Source organism: Barbus barbus (genome assembly GCF_936440315.1).
Source record: "Barbus barbus genome assembly, chromosome: 12".
In the NCBI taxonomy this organism is placed as follows: Eukaryota; Metazoa; Chordata; class Actinopteri; order Cypriniformes; family Cyprinidae; genus Barbus; species Barbus barbus.
The window spans coordinates 25,012,478-25,032,904 of NC_136740.1; the positions used below are offsets into that span (position 1 = coordinate 25,012,478).

At 40.8% G+C, this 20,427-nt stretch overlaps 1 protein-coding gene across 1 annotated transcript in view; it reads right to left on the minus strand.

Moving 5' to 3' along the window:
* LOC306878460 (RNA-binding motif, single-stranded-interacting protein 3-like) overlaps positions 1–19,228 on the minus strand; it is a 136,784-nt gene extending 117,556 nt beyond the window's left edge. The window contains exon 1 of the mRNA XM_079430844.1: positions 18,257–19,228. Within this exon, the coding sequence (XP_079286970.1) occupies positions 18,257–18,331 (75 nt within the window). The 5' untranslated portion in view covers positions 18,332–19,228. The remainder of the gene's footprint in view (positions 1–18,256) is intronic.
* Positions 19,229–20,427: the final 1,199 nt, after the last annotated feature.

The window sequence follows — 20,427 nt, forward strand, 5'->3', positions numbered from 1 at the left end:
ATTCTTACTGGAAAACTTGAGTAAAATTTTTTTTTATTATTATTTATTTATTTATTTTTGAATAGATGGCTATTAAGCTTCAACCATTGGAATGGACGATTATTAATAAATAAGGGAATAAGTCTCTGCCTTCACATAAATCTATCATGTGGTTTCAGAAGAGCACAAGCTATATAGACTAATTTTTATGATGCTCTTTTGTCTTTTTGGGTCTTTTTGTGAGGATTGTGGGGTTCGATGTGGTCACTATGAACATTCTTCATTTCTGGACAACAAGCATACAGGTTTGGAATGAAATGAGTTTTCTTTTTAGGTGATCTGTTTCTTTAAGAAAATTTGAGATTATTATTCTCATTTTGACTGATACAAAAAGCTGCAGCCCCACAAAATCTGTTCTGTACAGTGTCCTCTACACAATCTGACCTTCTCATATTGGATTAATTCCTAAGTCAATGTTCAACACAAACCAGCGCCACAATGGAAACAGTGAGGTATTTACAACAGACACCCGCCATATATTCAAAAAGGAACAGACTCTTGACAAAGACCAGAGCCAATTTGACCAGATAACATCTGTGGAGACCAAGGAAGCTTTTCCTTTTGTGCAAAAACCAGAGCTGCCGCCTGTGAGAACTCTCGGCTTTGAAGATTCTCTGTCCTATTACGCTAAAACCTGCTCTGGAGACTAGATTTGCCTCAGGTAACTCAGGTTCTTTCCTATAATCAACAGCAGTACCGCATCCTCCATTAGGATCTTTAATAAAATTCTCTGGAAAAAAATTGTGTAACGATCCTTTCGCAAAGCTGAGATAAAATTGAATTGCTTGAAAAGCTAAAAGGCAGCGGAAAAAAGGATTGGCAGTGTGCTACGAGATGACAGAATATCAAGCCGGTATGACAGAGAATCAAGTCAAACAGCGCGTCGGTGTGGTTTGAAAAGTTTCAAAACTGACTGAAAGCTGTATGAAATCTAAAGTGTGGCCCAGAACAGACCTAATTGCTGTAATTTGTGTGCACAGTTTGTGAATAGCACTTTCAGTGGCTATAAAAGGACATAATCAATACAGAAGATACAGACATGGCAATATACTGTGTGAGCGCTTATCTTTTCATCTCTAGTCTAGCTCTCATGTGCCTTTGTGCTGTTAGCCATGATAATCTGTAGATCTGGATTTGCACACCCTGCTGAATTATGCAAACCCAGCTCAGCTCAGGCGTGAGGAGTTTAACTGGGCTGGCAGTTGGGAGATAGACAGCTTGTGGTCTTTCTTTTAAAGGAAAGAGGAGAGCTTATGTTATATCCCTCTGTTTTAATCTGTCTTTGACCAATCTATGTATCTATCTACCTGTCTGTCTATCTGTCTGTCTTTGTGTATGCATGTGTGTGTGCATGCCATGGTTTTCTGGACAAGTACCATGAATTTTGTGTGATAGTACTGTGAAAGAATCCTTTGAAATTCTTTGAAGGACCATTTTTAAGGCAATGGTACATTTTGATAATCATTTAGTACTTGAAATTGTGATTGTGTATATCAGAGTACCATGTTATTTGTAATTTTGTAGAGGCACTGTATTCCTGGTATACAGCAACTTTGTGTAATGAACATGCCAAATTCTTAGGCATTATTGATGCCAGTGAGATGTTAACCATTGGAACTGGATCAAGGTTAGTGAGCTGAACTTGAGAACCAGATCAGTGCAATTCAGTAACAAATTACAGGTCCTTTTCAAAAAATTAGCATATTGTGATAAAGTTCATTATTTTCTGTAATGTACTGATAAACATTAGACTTTCATATATTTTAGATTCATTACAACACAACTGAAGTAGTTCAAGCCTTTTATTGTTTTAATATTGATGATTTTGGCATACAGCTCATGAAAACCCAAAATTCCTATCTCAAAAAATTAGCATATTTCATCCGACCAATAAAAGAAAAGTGTTTTTAATACAAAAAAAAAAAAGTCAACCTTCAAATAATTATGTTCAGTTATGCACTCAATACTTGGTCGGGAATCCTTTTGCAGAAATGACTGCTTCAATGCGGCGTGGCATGGAGGCAATCAGCCTGTGGCACTGCTGAGGTGTTATGGAGGCCCAGGATGCTTCGATAGCGGCCTTAAGCTCATCCAGAGTGTTGGGTCTTGCGTCGCTCAACTTTCTCTTCACAATATCCCACAGATTCTCTATGGGGTTCAGGTCAGGAGAGCTGGCAGGCCAATTGAGCACATTAATACCATGGTCAGTAAACCATTTACCAGTGGTTTTGGCACTGTGAGCAGGTGCCAGGTCGTGCTGAAAAATGAAATCTTCATCTCCATAAAGCTTTTCAGCAGATGGAAGCATGAAGTGCTCCAAAATCTCCTGATAGCTAGCTGCATTGACCCTGCCCTTGATAAAACACAGTGGACCAACACCAGCATCACTGACTGTGGGTACTTGACACTGGACTTCAGGCATTTTGGCATTTCCCTCTCCCCAGTCTTCCTCCAGACTCTGGCACCTTGATTTCCGAATGACATGCAAAATTTGCTTTCATCCGAAAAAAGTACTTTGGACCACTGAGCAACAGTCCAGTGCTGCTTCTCTGTAGCCCAGGTCAGGCGCTTCTGCCGCTGTTTCTGGTTCAAAAGTGGCTTGACCTGGGGAATGCGGCACCTGTAGCCCATTTCCTGCACACGCCTGTACACGGTGGCTCTGGATGTTTCTACTCCAGACTCAGTCCACTGCTTCCGCAGGTCCCCCAAGGTCTGGAATCGGTCCTTCTCCACAATCTTCCTCAGGGTCCGGTCACCTCTTCTCGTTGTGCTGCGTTTTCTGCCACACTTTTTCCTTCCCACAGACTTCCCACTGAGGTGCCTTGATACAGCACTCTGGGAACAGCCTATTCGTTCAGAAATGTCTTTCTGTGTCTTACCCTCTTGCTTGAGGGTGTCAACGATGGCCTTCTGGACAGCAGTCAGGTCGGCAGTCTTACCCATGATTGCGGTTTTGAGTAATGAACCAGGCTGGGAGTTTTTTAAAGCCTCAGGAATCTTTTGCAGGTGTTTAGAGTTAATTAGTTGATTCAGATGATTAGGTTAATAGCTCGTTTAGAGAACCTTTTCATGATATGCTAATTTTTTGAGATAGGAATTTTGGGTTTTCATGAGCTGTATGCCAAAATCATCAATATTAAAACAATAAAAGGCTTGAACTACTTCAGTTGTGTTGTAATGAATCTAAAATATATGAAAGTCTAATGTTTATCAGTACATTACAGAAAATAATGAACTTTATCACAATATGCTAATTTTTTGAAAAGGACCTGTATTTGGACCAGATTTGTGAACTGGATCAAATGATTCAGATCCTGAAAGATCCAAATCAAACAAATGATTCATGATATTTTTGAATCTCCATTACTTGGTTTCACAAAACCATCATCAATCTTTTTAGTCCTGAATTGGTTCATTCAGTTCACAAAAGCAGAATGAATGATGGATCTCAAGTTTTTAATCACTGCTTCTCTGAATGCATTAAAGAGAAAAGATGTCAAAATTGACAATCACCTATGTTTTGGTATGATCTTCACACAAAGCTGTCATATGGATTGTATGGACTAAATTTATGATACTTTTATGATGCTTTTTCATCAGTGTTAATCTTGGTAGCCCATGTACTCATTCACTTTGACCTGGCCAGGATATTTAGAAATTCACCTTTTCTCTTCCACTACAGCCATTCATATTTAGAATGACTCAAGGATGATTAAATTATATCAGAATTCTCATTTTTAGTGATCTCTTTAGATTTTCTCTTATATATATATATATATATATATATATATACAGTTCCCTCCATAAGTATTGGAACAGTAAAGACAAAATTGCTCTGTTGGCTGTGGAGTCAAGACATTTGCAAATATGATTAAAAGATGAATATGAAACAAAACTACAGAATGTCACATTTTATTATTAGCCGTTTCAACACGTACATGTTTTACCAAATAAAAAGAACAGCACTTTTAGAGTTCATCCCACTCATTGATGTGAGCATAGGTATTGGGACAGTTGAACATAAGGCAGATATAAAAGAATAAAAGCTATTATTTAGTTGCAGATCCCTTGCGCACAATCACAGCAGTGAGTCTGTGACCCATAGACATCACCAGACACTTGGTCTCATCCTTTGAAATGCTTTTCCCAGCCTTTAATGCAGCCAATTCCAATTGTTGCTTGTTTTGGGGAGTTTCTGCCTTTACTCTCCTCTCCAGTTGGTGAAATTCATGTTCAATTGGATTTAAATCTGGAGATTGACTTTCTATTTCTTTGCCCTTATAAATTCCTTGACTGAACTGGCAGGGTGTTTTGGGTCATTGTCCTGATGCAATATGAAGCACTTCCCAATGAATCTGGTGGCATTTTCTTGAATATTGGTAGGAAATATGGTTTTGTACCCTTCCAAATTGATTCTGCTACTGTCATCATACATTAAGTCAATAGTAAAGTTGAGAGGGCCTGTTCCAGAGGCAGCCATGCATGCCTATGCCATGACACCACCTCCACCATGCTTTACAGATGAGGCTGTATGCTTGGGATCATTTGCAGTTCCCTTTTTTTCTCCACATTTTTGCTTTCCCATCACTTAGATAAACACATTTCCAAAACTCTTCTGGCTCACCTTTGTGCTTTTTTGCAAACTCTAATCTTGCCTTTCTATTTTTGGTGCTGGTCAGAGGTTTGCATCTTGCTGTGTAGCATCTGTAATTCTGTGTCAAAGTCTCCTGAGGACAGTAGATTGTCAGAGCATCACCCCAGCTTTCTGGAAGTTGTTGGTGATTTTACAGACACGTCTTTTAGGATTCATTTTCACAGCTTTTATGATTTGTCTGTCATTAACCACTGTTGTTTTCTCAGCCGATAAGGTCGTTGCTGGTGCCGCTGGTGGTTTCCAATCTCTTGATTTCTCCATGCCCTTTGTTTTTGCTAGAGATCTAACTGACTTCCTCTTTTCTTTTAGCATCCAAATTGCTTGCTTTTCTCTCAAAGTCAGCTCCCTCGTCTTCATCCTGGTTTGTGCGTGTCATCATCGAATGCAAGATTCAGAATGCAGAAGTAATGGATATAACTGATACGACACATTCCCTGCTTTTAATATCTGAAGAATTAATGCAACAGGACACAGCTGATCACTTAGAAAGATCTCTGAGGCAACTGTTCCAATACTTATGCTCACATCAGATAGAGGGATCAAACTCTAAAAGTGCTGAACTTCTTAGCTGGTAAAACATCTGTGTTGAATCACCCAATAATAAAATGTGACATTCTGTAGTTTTGTCTCATATTCATCTTTTAATCATATTTGGAAATGTCTTTGACTCCACAGCCAACAGAGCAACTTTGTCTTTACTGTTCAAATACTTTTGGAGGGCACTGTATATATATATATATATATATATTAGGGCCGGGACTCGATTAAAAAAATTAATCTAATTAATTAGAGGCTTTGTAATTAATTAATCGAAATTAATCGCATTTTAATCGCATATAAATATTTGACCTGAGAACAGTGAGAAGTAAGTTTTTTTATATGGATTTTTAAATTTCCCATCCACAGGGCCAACCAAAGCGGTCTCATCAGCTTCTTTGTCCATGTTCACTGTGGTTTGTCTTTGGCTGTTTCTCAATATGCGTTCTTCAGCGATCTTGCGTCCTTGTGTTCTCGTTCTACGTCATCATTAACCGTCGAAGTTCAGTTCCAATTCTCAAGAATGCAAGTATAGAGGATGCATGAAAGTGCCCGGATATGTTCTTGAAACTGAGGATGCATCGAGTGCAGACTTGAGAGAATCGAGCCGTTAGAAATCCCAGAAAACGCTGTGGGTGGCCGGTGTACGGAAGCCTGTAAGCTTTAAAGTCGCTCTCACAAATACTTAACGTCTCTTCAAGTTGAAAGTAAACATTTATCGTTTTGTTTTGGTTAATTTTAATAAAGTTATAAGAGCCGGAGAAAGTCAGCATTTTTATTGGCATATTAAAATTAATCTTAACAGTAAAACATATAACGCTGTAAAATAAAACGCAATACAATTATATGAAAGTTAGATCTATAATAGTATGAAATGTTTTAATAAGTTATGACATTTTGTAATATTGATTGTTCATTGGCCGTTTCTTATGCTGAGACTATGCGGACAGTTAAGCAGGAACGCAGTAATTCAATTCTCATAAGTGTGCGTTCTGTGTTCTCGTGTCCTTCCGAGTTCGTTCTTCCAAGGAAGCTCTCTCTCGCGCACTCTCCCCGTGTTCGCTTGACTTTTGTCCAGCCCGGCGCCTCATAGGCAAGACCGGTCTCCACGAGAACGCAAGTCCGTTCTTTGCGTCTTTTGTCTGAACGCTAGTAGGTGCTCCAGTATAATCGGTCCGCCGAAACTCATCCAGGGAGAAACGTTCCGCGGTGCAAAAATAAGTGCGATTAAAATGCGTTAAAAAAATTTAACGCGTTATTTTTGTGTAATTAATTAATCTAAATTAACGCGTTAAAGTCCCGGCCCTAATATATATATATATATCCGTTATCTGACCTGTTCATTCCTGTTCTGTGTAATGACAAGGTTGAGCTGCAGACACTGGTCTTCAGTTAATTCCTCTATACCATCTGCAGCACTCAATGGTTTGAACTCAATGGTTTGAGAGTGTCGTGCATCAGGGAGGAGAGGCCAGTAAGTGAGCAGGCCCATTAGTCTACATGTGTGTGTGTGTGTGTGTGTGTGAGAGAGAGAGATATGAGATGCTGCTATTAGACAGTGATAGGCTCATTAGTAGGGCTAGCATTCGAGTGTGTGTGTGTGTTTGTTTGCGTGCACGTTTGCAGTCAAATTAGCATCAGACAGTTAGAGTGACTGTGACCCAAGACTCTCTCCGACCTCTCATTCTGAACTGCCTGCCGGCGTCCGCAAGTTCAATCCGAACCCCACAAAACACACGGTCATTCAAAGAGACACGCAAACACCCACACAAAAGAGAAAGACATCCCTTCATGAATGTCAATACGCTCTCTAATTGGCTTGTACGTGCATCCCTGTTTTCTTTAAACAAATGTCGGCCATTAAGCCGTGAGTGAGATGATTAGTGTGAAGTTGGTGTGTGGTGCACCGATACACACGGCCTCTTATGGAATGTGTCCGCAGAGCCATTAGCACGCAGTCCCTGACATGCCCCGTGTCCTCTCTCCTCTCACACCTATTTGTCAAAGCGGCCCACTGTTTCTTACGGAAATAATGACACCCCAATCAGAGACTGCAACTGGTGTGCGTCTAACCTTATTTTTTAAAGTGCAATATGGTTTCTTGACAGAAAAGGAACCTGATGGAAGTCAGACAGACTGTAGCGGAATATAGATGCGGGCACCGGAAAGTTTAAAAGACATTTTAAAGTTTAACATCCTCCCCCAAAAGGCCCTTCTGCTTTCTGGCTACCACAGTGCAAGATGAAAGCGCTTGTGCTTCTACAAAAGACTTATTTTTTGTGCCTAGCACCACTTTAGCCAGCTAAATGCATCTCATCCCGGCGACCAGCATTGGGAAATGCAATCTCGGTGCAGAGGGAAAAGTCTGGGCCAGCATTTCAAACAAAGGCATGCTAGCACAAAAGGACGAGAAGGGTAAAACCCTGGGACGCTGGGCAGTGTAGGCCCGTAGGGGCCCATTGTTTTCGAGAGTACATTATGAAGAGATACACATGCATAGAAAAAGCGGTTCACACAAAGGAGCTTAATCATTCATAAAACTGTAGAGGCTAATAAAATATGCAGCACATGAATGTGGTAAAGTGCTCCGGTGCTGCCTAAACTTTTAAAAAGACACATCGAATCAGCTATTGTGTGTGTGTAGGCCGATTAGTTTGCTGGGGCTGAAAGGATGAGGTCACGTTGTTTGTAGCATCTCTAGGGCGGATCCTGTCAGGACTGCGTCCTCTACTTCCTGTCTTCTGCACTTCTTTATGCATTTGTCTTGTTCGTTCTCTGGCTTTCCCTGTGCGCATTTTGCTACTTTACTAATAAGGATGGTGAGAGAGGAGACAGGAAATGACAAGGGAAAAAGGGAGGGCGCCACAGGAAGTAACAATCACAAATGAGATTTCTAATAACATCACCATTGTTTTCCTGGCAATGAGAATATATATACATCAAACAGAGACTTCCTTCTCAGATGTTTCTCCTGAGAAAAGACTGTAATCTTGCAGCTTTCTCCTCTGGAGTTGTAGAAGAGATCTCAAATATATTTTAAACTGGACTGAAGGATCAAAAATTCTACAATCTAAAGTTAGATATTTGATTATAATATCTAGAATTTAGTTTAGGGTCTTTAAGTTGTGCTGAAAGAAATAATACTTTTATTCAGAATGTATACGCATTATATTGAACAAATGTGACAGTAAAGATATTTATACTGTTACAGAAGATTTACATTTCAAACTCATTTCTGAACACTTGATTTATCAAAGAATCCAAAAGAAATGTATCACAGTTTTTACCAAAATATTAAATATCATAACTGTCAACATTGATAAAAAGAAATCTTTCTTGATCAACAAATTAGCATATTGGAATGATTTCTGAAGGATCCTGTGACAGCGAACACTGTAGTAACGATGCTGAAAATTCAGCTTTGCCATCACAGGAATAAATTATATTCTAAAATATGTTCAAATATTACAAACTTCTTTTCAAAAAAAAAAAAAAAAAAAACCTTACCGACCCCATAAATTTGATCATTGGTGTAGCTGTATTGGTGTAGGAGCAGTCGTGGCCTACTGGATAGAGAGTTGGACTTGTAACCTGAAGGTCGTGGGTTCGAGTCTCAGGTCCGGCAGGGATTGTAGATATACCCTCAATACCACGACTGAGGTGAGACCCTTGAGCAAGGCACTGAACCCCCAACTGCTCCCTGGGCGCCGCAGCATTGGCTGCCCACTGCTCTGGGTGTGTGTTCACTACTGTGTGTGTGCACGTTGGATGGGTTAAATGCAGAGCACAAATTCCGAGTATGGGTCACTATACTTGGCCACACACCACTTCCCTTTCCCTGTATACTGTAATACTCCCCCTCATCTAAGACAAAGTTGACACTTCTATGACAAATATCTGAGAAATTTCCTAAATCATAAAAAAGCAATAATTTAAGACTCGAACTTCAGTTGCCCAGAGCTTGTGCATTAACCCCTAAGCTAGCCTGACCTCTCTGTCCTTCTTTCTCTCATTATGCTTCTCACAGAAGTTTGAGGGAGCATTAGAAGTTGCAATCAAGGGTGCTGTTGTGTGACAGATAGTTCAGCTAATAAGTCCAGGCTTGGTTTCTCCACCACCTAGCACCTCTAGCATCCATGCACTCAAGTGAACTGAACCATCAAAGGCAGAGGCTCCTGCCTTCAAGCTTACCATGGCTAACAAGCACAGCTGTTCACTGAACCCACCACAGACCAGCTGAGGATATATTAGTCATGTAAACAAATGGATAAATGAGAGCATAGAGTAATCATCATCATTTTTACAAAAGACTTCACCTCAGGTGGACATTTTATTTTGGAATTTAACAGGGTTGTGAATTAAATCGCATTCAGAATTGAACTGAGAATGTGTTTCAAATTTCAGTTCAGATTTAAGTTGAATTGTATTAGATAAGGTAGCAGATAAGATGCAGAACTGCAATTTAATATTCAATTTGAAAGACGTTCAATAATCACAAACTGAAATTCAAGCAAAGCCTTGTCTAAAAACTTGAAGGTTTTATAAGTCTTAGCTACACATCTATAGGAATGTGTACTTTATGTTTTTACTAGAAAAATAGTAATTTTTGCAATGAATATATGTTTCTAAAGACCCTTGAAACAACTGTACAAGATATTAAGACTTGTTTTCATATAATGCATTTTTAATACAAGTGTAATTTTTGCACTTATGTATTTAAATATTTAATGTTTAAATATTTATTTAAATTTATCCCGTTTCAAGGATTTTAAAATATTTTTCATGAAAACAAGTCAAATAATTATTAAAAATTCCTAAAGTGTATTCCTAGTGTACAAATTAATGAAAAAAGAAGATAAAAAGTGTGTGTGTGTGTGTGTGGGGGGGGGGGGGGGGGGGGGGGGGGGTTGTATATGCTTCTTTATATTTATTACATTTATGCACTTCATTTCCCAGAATGCAAATTGTTTGTATCTCTGAATTGAAATTGAGTAAATTCTACATCCTGTAATTCTATTTGAACTTCATGTGAGATATGGCCAATTTAATTCAATATCACCCTCTTAATTTTAAAGGGCACAGATTCTTCAATTCAGAATTTTTGCACCTCCCTGGTTTGCATTAAAGCTGTAATTCACCTTGACATTCAACAGGAAATATATGACCTCAGCGGTCAAATTTAGCATGATGGGAAGTCTGGAAAAAGGGTACGCCACACGTTTGAGTGTCATTACTAGCTCTGTATTTAGCCTGGGGATATGTTTGGACAAGTCTTTGAGTGTCTGCCGCACAAATTATCCTGATAAAAGCACATGGGGCGAGCAAATTAATTCAACCGAAACCCAACAAAAGCACTGTTTACATAAACTAATCCTAGGCAGCGTACTAGCCGCCATGCCAACCCCGAGCAGCCTCCGCAGGCTGGGGAAATCTTTATTGAATCATCACCCGCTCCCTGGGCATTTTCGAGACCCCAAAGTGTCTTTCTCCAAATGGGGAAGTGAAGGGAGTAACGGGTCCTTCCAGATGGCATCTTTACGGTCTTCAGTGGTTTGAAATCGAGGCCAAAACAAATGGCCTTTCCAAGAGTGGTCTTTAATCTACCTTTTTGGGGCCTGATTTTCAGCCAGACCGTGGAGAATTGGATACAGTTATGGTGGGTTAGAATCGCTGTAGCTGTATATTATTATAAGAGGCTCTTTTGACACTCGAAAGGTGTGTGCATAGTCCTCGCGTGGACTTTTCATGACACGGAAAAGGTTGGAGCGGGAGATGAGGGCTTGGGGGTGGGGTCCGTGGAACGAGTAGCACGTTCTCAAGGATTTATGACAACTTATGTCGCCTTACTGTCCTTGGTTGCTTTCAGGGGGAAACGCTTTCCAATGAGTCTCTAGATGAAAACGCAGGGGAGGGGCGGAAGAAAAGAAGACAGGAGCAGCTGAAAGGCACTACACAGTGAAGGAGGAGCAGGCTGCCACCAACATCCCTTCTCTTTTTCTTGAAATTGAGTGGTTATCGTTTGTGACTGAAGCCAAGCTGCACAGGCTGTTCCTCTGCACTCGCTGTGTGAATTCATAGCAAAAGCAGATTTCCTAACCGCTAATTACAACTCGAAGCTCATTAAACCACCAGATTTATACGCATGCACATGCATGCGCGACCGCTGACGGTGGCGTCATGCGTTACCCTTTACATCTAGACGATTGATCCGTTCCAAAATCCAAAATCAAACACATCCCTGCTCCCCGAGAAAACACCATCCTCTTCCAGAATCCACACCAAATCTATATTTACCGCTAAACACTCAGCCTCTAACTAAAATCATGTTTATCTCAAAGATGCAACGAGGCAAAGTCCAGAAGCGACAGCACCAATGAGGAACTGGATCGGATGCCGTCGGTAAAACGTTGATGAGTCCCTGTGTTGCCGCAACCTTCCACGGCTTCGGCTCATTCCTCCTCGACCATTTATCCCTGAACACAGGCTCTGTCGAGCACTTATGCCAGTGGCCTAAAAGCAAGCTGTGTGTAAAAAAGAAATGGCAGGGCCCTTAAAAGTGGAGAATCCATCAGGCTCGGGTTGTTACAAAGTGGTCCTCTATTAAAAATGCAGCAGGGCCATTACCTCAGGACGGGTGCCTTTCTCCTCTGGCTCTCTCAAGCCCACAGAAACCAACTAGCTAGCTCAGATCGCCCCATTACAGCCTGGACCACACAAGAGTGCTGGTCATGGATGAATACTGGAAGTGCTTGCAGTTAGTTCCAAATAAAGGTGACAGTGACCAGATACACATGCAGAAAATACTTTTTATATAACAGTATTGCACCTCATAGTGTCATTTATAAATCTGTCTCTGTTCCACACACTCAGAAAATGACTTTTTGCTACTTGTTCAATTTGCTTAAAGGAATATTTCACCCAAAATGAAAGTTTTGTCATCCTTTACTCACCCTCATGTCATTCCAAACCTGTATAAGTTCTTATGTTGAACACGAAAGAAGATATTTTGAAGAATTTTGAAGAACCAAATAGTTGTTGCTCCCCATTGACTTCCGTAGTAGGGAAAGAAATACTATGGAAGTCAATGGAGATCATCAACTGTTTGATTACCAGCATTTTTCAAAGTATCATATTTATGTTCAACATAAGGAAGAAACTCATACAGATTTGGAACGACACAAGGGTGAGTAAATGATGACATATCCTGAATAACTTTCTGTATAACTTTCTTATTTTAGGGAACACAGATGAAGATATTTTGAAAATTGTGGTTGTTTGTTTGCCCATACCATGAAAGTCAATGGGGGCTGTAGTTTTAGACATCACTGACTATCATTGTATGGACAAATACAGTTCAAGCCTTTTTAAAAGGATGAGCATATGATAGAATTTTCATTTTTGAGTGAACTATCCCTTATATTCAAATGAGCAAATAATTCTTGAACATTGCCACAACTTAATTTAATTACTTTCAATTCACTTAAATTTGTAAAGTGGAAGTTAGCGTAATCATTCAGGGTTAAAACTACATTAATCACTTTTTGTTGGCATTACCTAAAACTTAACACTAAGTTCCCAGCATGCTGTGCAAGAGACTCGTGAAAATGAACTATTTTATGTGCTTTTGATTAAAGAAAAAGGCATGCTTGTGGTAAATGTGCAGTTTGCTTAGTGATTTAGAAGAGTATATGTCATGGAGTTTTTGTGGTTACCCTTGTGGAGCTTAGATTGTGGGCAGCCACATGAAGGCGTTGGTGTGTGTTTTGTCACTCAATGAGAAATAGCTGTGCTAATGCAGTGATGAGTCTCTCTCTCTCTCTCTTTCTGTCTCCTATACGTTACATTTTGTAAAAATTGTTATACATAGCATGTGAACATGCCCTGTGCTTACTTTTTTTAACTGTAGAAGTTAGTTATATAGAGTGGATAGTTCACCCAAAAATGAAAAATTTACTCACCCTCATGTCATTCCAAACCCAGAAGACCTTCGTTCATCTTTGGAACACAAATTAAGATATTTTTGATGAAATCCGAGAGCTTTTTGGCCCTGCACAGACAGCAACGCAACTACCACGTTCAAGGCCCAGATAGGTAGCAAAGACATCGTTAAAATAGTCCATGTGACATCAGTGGTTCAACGGTAATATCATGAAGCTAGCTACGACAATACTGTACACAAATAAAACAAAACTACTTCTTCTCTTCCGTGTCAGTCTTCGATGTGCGTTTACGTGAGTACAATGACGCACGCGTGTGCATTCCTCTGCTTGCAAATCCTTACTCTATATGACTACAAAGTTCATGGAATAGGGAAATTCATTGGTCCAAATAAAACATGAAAACTTCAATAGGCATCTGGAGCTATGAATGAGCCACTTTTTTTCCCCCTAATAGTTTGGTGCGTTAATATAGAATGGAAATGAAGTGTGGTCTTTTGTCTGTTTATTAATGTCTCATCGGATCAGATTTTACAGCCAGAACTATCATTTTTATTTATCAGTGCTATTGTACAAGTACTTTAACTCAGCAGGGTTTGAGTGACAACGAAAGTTTCTTCTTGCATATTCTCATATTGGTTTTGTGTGACTGGATGCGCCTGAGAGTTATTACTCTCTGATGCAAGATGTGAAAATCTAGAACACATTTCACCTTCAGAACGGGCCAGAAAATATTGAACTACTACTACGAGCAGCTCTTTTGTGCGCTTTGTATTCTTTTCTTTTCATGTTCGTGACTAATGCAAAGCATTTCACCCCTGAAATGAGGACAATCTTGGGCATAACATTTTATCCACCTATGAGGGTGTGTTTGCCAAGTATGTTCCTCTTTTCAGAGTGAACCCCACCCCTCTGAACAGATGGTTGGTGAGAATGCCCAGGCCACAGTAGGAGAGGGAGAGAGAGAGAGGAAAAGGGAGGGAAGATGAGAGAAAGACAGGGAGGAAAAGAGAAGAACATTGGACTAAAAATATGAATGTTTGCATTTAAAACCATTTCTCTTGTGACTATTAGGCCGCATAGTGATGTAGTTTAACATGCTTTCCAACTAAATGAAGTCATGTGACACTATATTTGTGTTCTCTGAACTTACTGATGTTCAACATTAAATAGAAACCTCAGAGTTAAAAGACATTCACAACCTCACAAAGCAGAGACTAAATAAATAGACTCTAACCCTAACATGGACTGTAAGAGTTTCTTCAAATGTAGGGCCCTAAAATTGCATCGATGTGGAAAATGTGGATGCAATTGTAGAATGCAGCCATAAAAACGGAATTTACTCTATACAGCAAAATGTGAACAAATTTGGCAAAATTTTGATGAATAAGTGGAATAAAAGTACCCTACAGTATGGGGGGGGGGGGGGGGGGGGGTAATAGGACAATATTATTGTTAAGAAAGTAATACTTTTTAGAAGTTTTATGAATTCAGTTTATTTGACATCTATTTAGATTATTAAAATTTCATTGAACCAATAAAACAGAATCCAGAAAAATGAAAACAGACAACATGAAGGTTGGGAAAAAATAAAACTGAATTCATAGGGCCCTATTTGTGGCTTAGATGCACACTCCAATGCTAACAGAAAAATTACACACGGACAAGCATAATTTAGCACTCTAGGCAGATCTGACATCCCCAACTCGATGGTTACAGGCAGAAGGCACTTACAGCAAGCATTTTACAGTACAGGCTTTCCCGACGGAAGTGTTTACATGTATAATTCACACACGCATACAAAGCCTGCACTCTTGTAAGTTCATGTTTCTGCGTATGTCATTATGGATCACTTCCAACAGCAACTCTGAAGAAAAACTCAAATAGCAAAAAAAGCATTAGAGTAAAAAAAAAACAAATATTTGATTTTTTTAGAAACAGTATTATAGCCTAACATCATGTAATGCTATAACAAGTAATGTTATTGTACTCTCAAAGGGAAAACGCTGGACTGGGTAAGTGATTAGGAGTAAGGCTTTGTCTTCCAATGATATCTGATGGACCGAATAACCACATTTTTAAAAATAACAACCAGACAATTCTTCAAAATTTTAAGCATATTTTAGGGCTAAATTACTCAATTTGTTGCAGTCAGTAATTTGTGTGTGAAACGGCTTGAAACGGTGTGCTTGTGGATTTTAATCTATCCTTTCACCTGTTTAATTACAGCGTTGGTAATGAATACCAAAAATCAAATTGTCGTTGATACCTGAAAATTGCTTGTCCATTAACGAGTTTAATTATTCAGATGAAGGTTGTTTGGAGGAGGGGAGATGAGAGCATTTGCACCCGTGTGCTAAAAAATAGGTGCCGCTAGAGGAAAATGAAGCATCAGTCTGGTAATTATCCACAAGCGGAGTAAATATCACAACGTAATAATCCTAAATGACATTGAGAGCAGCAGAAATATAATGAGCCACATATATGCACCATTCCCATAATGCAGCAGGAACGTTGCTGGCAAGCTGCATGTCACCTCACTGCAGGGCAGTTAGCGTGCACTCCCACTGAGAAGAGAGGTTTAAACGGCCGACTGGATGTTATTTCTACTGTACATAAAGCTGACCCCACAGAGTGTTACCGAACACCAGCACACACACACACTTGCTCGTATAGGCAATCTCATGGCTCTGGATTTGAGTGCTCGCTCTGGCTGTCTTCCCCTTTTCCTTCTTTCGAAACATCAATGCGCACACACACCATAAAGCTCTGACTTCTAGCCGCTGATTGAATGGAAGATGGGGCACCACTGGCCTCTGTTGACACAATACCAGGGGGGAATTACCTCCCTTAAATTCTATTTTATATCCCACTGGTGTATGACTGCTGTCAAGGATACCTCAGCTCACACACTCACATTTATACATCCACCCATGTTCAGCTAAACCCTGCAAGAGGAAAGGAAAGGGGTGGTGTGATATTGGTACTGTAGGTATCCGCATGAGGAGACTACAGTTAGATTGTGAATCCATTGATTTGGGATGTGTGCCATTTGGAATTGAACTGAATTGAGAATTTGTATTTATTTATTTATTTTTTTATTCCAATGCAGCTCTTGTCTTTGAATTGAGGTACAATAGGGATAAAGAATTGCAAATCGAATTTGATTGTAAGGAAGTAAAATGACAAATTAATCGAAATGTTTAAAATTTATTTAATTAAGTTTTATATAAGTATTTATATTATTTTATTAAGTTATATTGTTTTAAGGTTTAGATAGATAGAGAGAGAGAGAGAGAGAGAGAGAGAGAGAGAGATTTGTAATCTGTTCACGTTGTATAACAAATCTTGCTGTAAGGCTTGATATTGTTTGCACCTAATTTCATGTTCAGTGATATCTATGACCCATATTATAAAACAATGGATGGATTTCAAGCCACATTTCATTTTCTTTTGAACCTACTTCAATGAAAGTAAGTCATTTACATGTAATTGATACAGGGTCTTTATAATAATTTAACCGAATTACAGATTCTCGACTTTAACAGCTTACTGTCGCATTATAATTTCCCCTGCTTAACATTTGCCTCTCATTGAGCACAGAGCGTTATTGGGGCAGAGAGGGAAAGAGAGAGAGCGAGGGCAGTAATTGTGTGTCAGTTGCCCCTCTTCCCCCTCATGATTGATTTCCCCCCGAGGAATGCCTCCACTCAGAGAGCACGCTAGAATCAAGATTAATAACAGGCCATTTACATCCACAATCACGCACACACGCAATCGCACTCACGCTGACCCGTGCTCACATGAGGTCCCCCATCCTTCACAGGCAAGACCGAATATTTGAAATCTGAAACTCCGTCCCAGTGCCAAAAAACCTCCTCCATCTCCTTTAATAATCTACAGATCAATAATTATTCCCAGACTGGCCCATTTGACCATTACCCATGATGCTCCAGTGTTCGCCATAGTGCTCCATTATGATAAGGATCACCAACATACTTTGCACATTTCTGAACCTTTTGAATATGCATGCATTCATTTTGACAAGCCCTGTTTAGCAAGGTGAGGTATTGTTGTGAGGACTTTTGGTTGCGGCGAAAGAGAAGGATAAATGCATGATGCTGTGGACAAGCCCTCATATCCCTCCGAGATACTCTGAGAAACTCATTAGACAGCAGAAGTGGGTAAGATCCAATTTGACGTGACCTTGAAGGCAGCTACAAGGAGTGAGGAGTGTATGTGTGTTGATGGGTAAAACGGTGCCTGTTGCTAGTGTCACTTACAGACTAACGATGAAGGGCGTCAATCAAGTTGTTTCTACAAGCTCCTCTGAGATTTTGAAGGCTGAGATTGGCCAAGCGCTTACTAAATTCTGGTAGTGTAACACGGGTAGAAGGAGGAAAAGAGAGAGGTCGTAAACACTTGCTGATGGAGAGCGACTTGGCCACTGCTGTTTATAATGTGTCTTTTGGGAACGCTTGCATTTTTGTCCAACGTTGAGCAAGCAACTCCTCCAAAAGCCTTTCCATAAATTTTCTTCCCTCACATTCGTCTTTTGCACTTTATAATTTACCCACCCCAAGTTGATCAGGAAAATGCATCTTCACGCCCTTTGTTCTGACAGCCATTTTTTTTTTGCTCTGATCCAATCATAGCCCTCTCTCCAATTTCATTCACCCAAACATGTTACACAAGTGCCTCTTATGGGGTGCGCCGCATTAAAAACATTCATGAATCACAGAGGGAGGCCGAGATCACCAGACCCCCATTTCAGCACTATTGATCAGCCCATGGTAATCAATTCTCCACGTCCGGGTGGTGTAGGGGCTTAGAGAGATGGATGCAATTATTCAAGTCCCTTCACCACAGGCTACACAGCTGAGAGGACAGAATCTGGAGATCTTGCGTGCAAGAGTGTATGCATGCATTCTGGATAAACAGGAACTTTTGCGCCTCCAGAGATCGGCCCATGTCAAATATCGGTTATGTTGTTTGTGTGTCAGAAATCTGTCAGAACTGCGCGGATGCAAGGAAGCATGTGAGGCAGACAATCAATACATCACAAAACCAGATAACCAAGGTGCCTTACCTTAGTCTGAAGGTAGTGAGGGTAATAGTAAGTGTACTGGGGGTACATTGGTTGCTGTTCCAAGCGTTTGCCCATGTAGCTGGAATCCTTCTGGCTGTGGCTGGATACAGAGACTCGCGTGTGGGATCCAACAACTCAAAAAGCCTCCGCTTGTGGTTCCACGGCTAGAGGCTAGATCCGCGTGAGGGACGGAGCCAGAGGAAGGACGGAGAGAGAGAATGAGATGATACGGCACACGGGCAAGTGTGCGTGTGCCGTGCCTCTCCTCTTCACGCTGTCTTCGGGAGCAGGAGAGGAGGAGGTGATGGAAGGAGAGCAGAGGTACGAGGATGGGATAGCAGCGGAGGTGTGCTCGAAGAAAGAAGGAGCAGCAGCACAGGAGAGAGGAGAAAAGGAAGGAAGGAGGTGAGGGAAGAGGAGGGGGCACTGTGGTGATCACTTCTCCGGAAAACCGGCTTCTACTCTCCTGCTCATGCCCTGACTTTGACTGTCTCTCTTTCTATCTATCTTGCTCCTTCTTTCTCACTCTCTCTCTCTTTCTCTCTGACAGTCAGTGCAGCGTTGGTTCCCAGAGGAGCTTGTCAGATATCCCAGTCGCACACTTTGTTCCCGTCTGGCGGATGCACAAAGCGGCAATGTAGACAGTCGTCGGATTTGGATCTCTGCACGCGCAGCTGACAGGACTCAAACCCTCCGCAGGAAGGACCAGACGTGAGCCGTGAGGTTACGAGGCAAACAGGAAACGGCACAAACTCCAGACAGACTGCAGTATCCGAAAAGTCCAGGTGCAGCAATGCTGTTTTTCCTCTGTGATGTTCTTTAGTATATTACCGCCTCCCTCAACTGCCTGCTTTGTTGCACGCGTGAGTGTGTGTGCGAGAGTGAGTGTGAGTGTGTGTGGCTGTGTGAGAGTGTGTGAGTGTGTGTGCGCGCTGCCGGCTGCTCCACACTGTGGGGAAGATTGAAGGGATCAGCTAGGGCAGCGCCGTGTTCCTCCTCCTCCTCAGCCTGGTGGGTGGGGCTAAGGGCTGGCTGCACCACTCCCAGCCAGGGGAGTGTTTTAAGCAGCCTATCTCTGTTTGTCCTCATGGGAGAACTGCCGCCCACTTCATGGCTTCACTGGATGCTGAAGGGGACGACTTACTCCTACTCTCACACTCTGGGGGAGGAGACTGAGGACGACACAGCAAGGAGCCGAGGCCCCCTACTGGTCAACCGCAGACTGTACCTCACCTGAACTCCTTTTTTTCAAGCTTTTTCTTTTTCTTTTTGCCCTCTGAGTGTATTTTTTACTTCACTTTCTTCAATAAATAAAACATGAATGACCGTAAGATGTTTCTTTGCTCTTGTCTGACACATGCTGGTAACTTTGCATTGGCTGATACACTGACATACTGACACACTGACATGCATACAAGTACATAAGTGCAGTGCAGAAATGGCCATGAAATCTTCTATAAGGCTTAAGTACTGTTGATTATTCCAAAAAAACAATCCAGGAAGTGAAATGCTGTGCTGGGAAAGAGTGTAGTTTCTTAACAGATGCTTTTTTTTCCACAACCTCTGCAATAATATTTGTTGCCGTGGCCAATTATTTGCTGCAGAAAAATTGGACTCAAAAAGAAAGTAACTGAAAAATCTCTCCCTAATCATTCCTATACGCTCTGTCTTTGACTTTGCACTTTGTTCATTGTTTTGACATTGTCAAGGTATTTTTTCCCGATGATTCCCAGTGCGTTGACAAATTAGCGCTAAAAGAAAAAGTAGGCTTTAAGTGTTTGCAGACCGACAGCGGTAATTATGAGAGCTATGGCATTTTTTTTGCCCAAAGACTGCAGTAAAGTGAAAGGAATGTGAGACCTAATAAACAAACAGCGATTGGGAAAGACAACAATACATTTTCATTAGGACAGGCTATAGACGTCTGCAGTGCAGGAGGAGAGAGAGAGGTGTATGAGTCTAGCTCTCTCATCACTATGATTGGAATGCTGAGGCACAGAGGGAGGAAGGGAGAGAGAGAGAGAGAGAGATATGAGAAGCTGGTGGAAGGGGTTCAAATAATCAAGTGCATGGCCACTAAAAGTCAAAGCAGTTAACAGCAATGGAAACACAAATGGAGCTGCTTTTCAAGAGATGACAATGGAAATGCTGTTAAAGGGGTCATTTCGTAC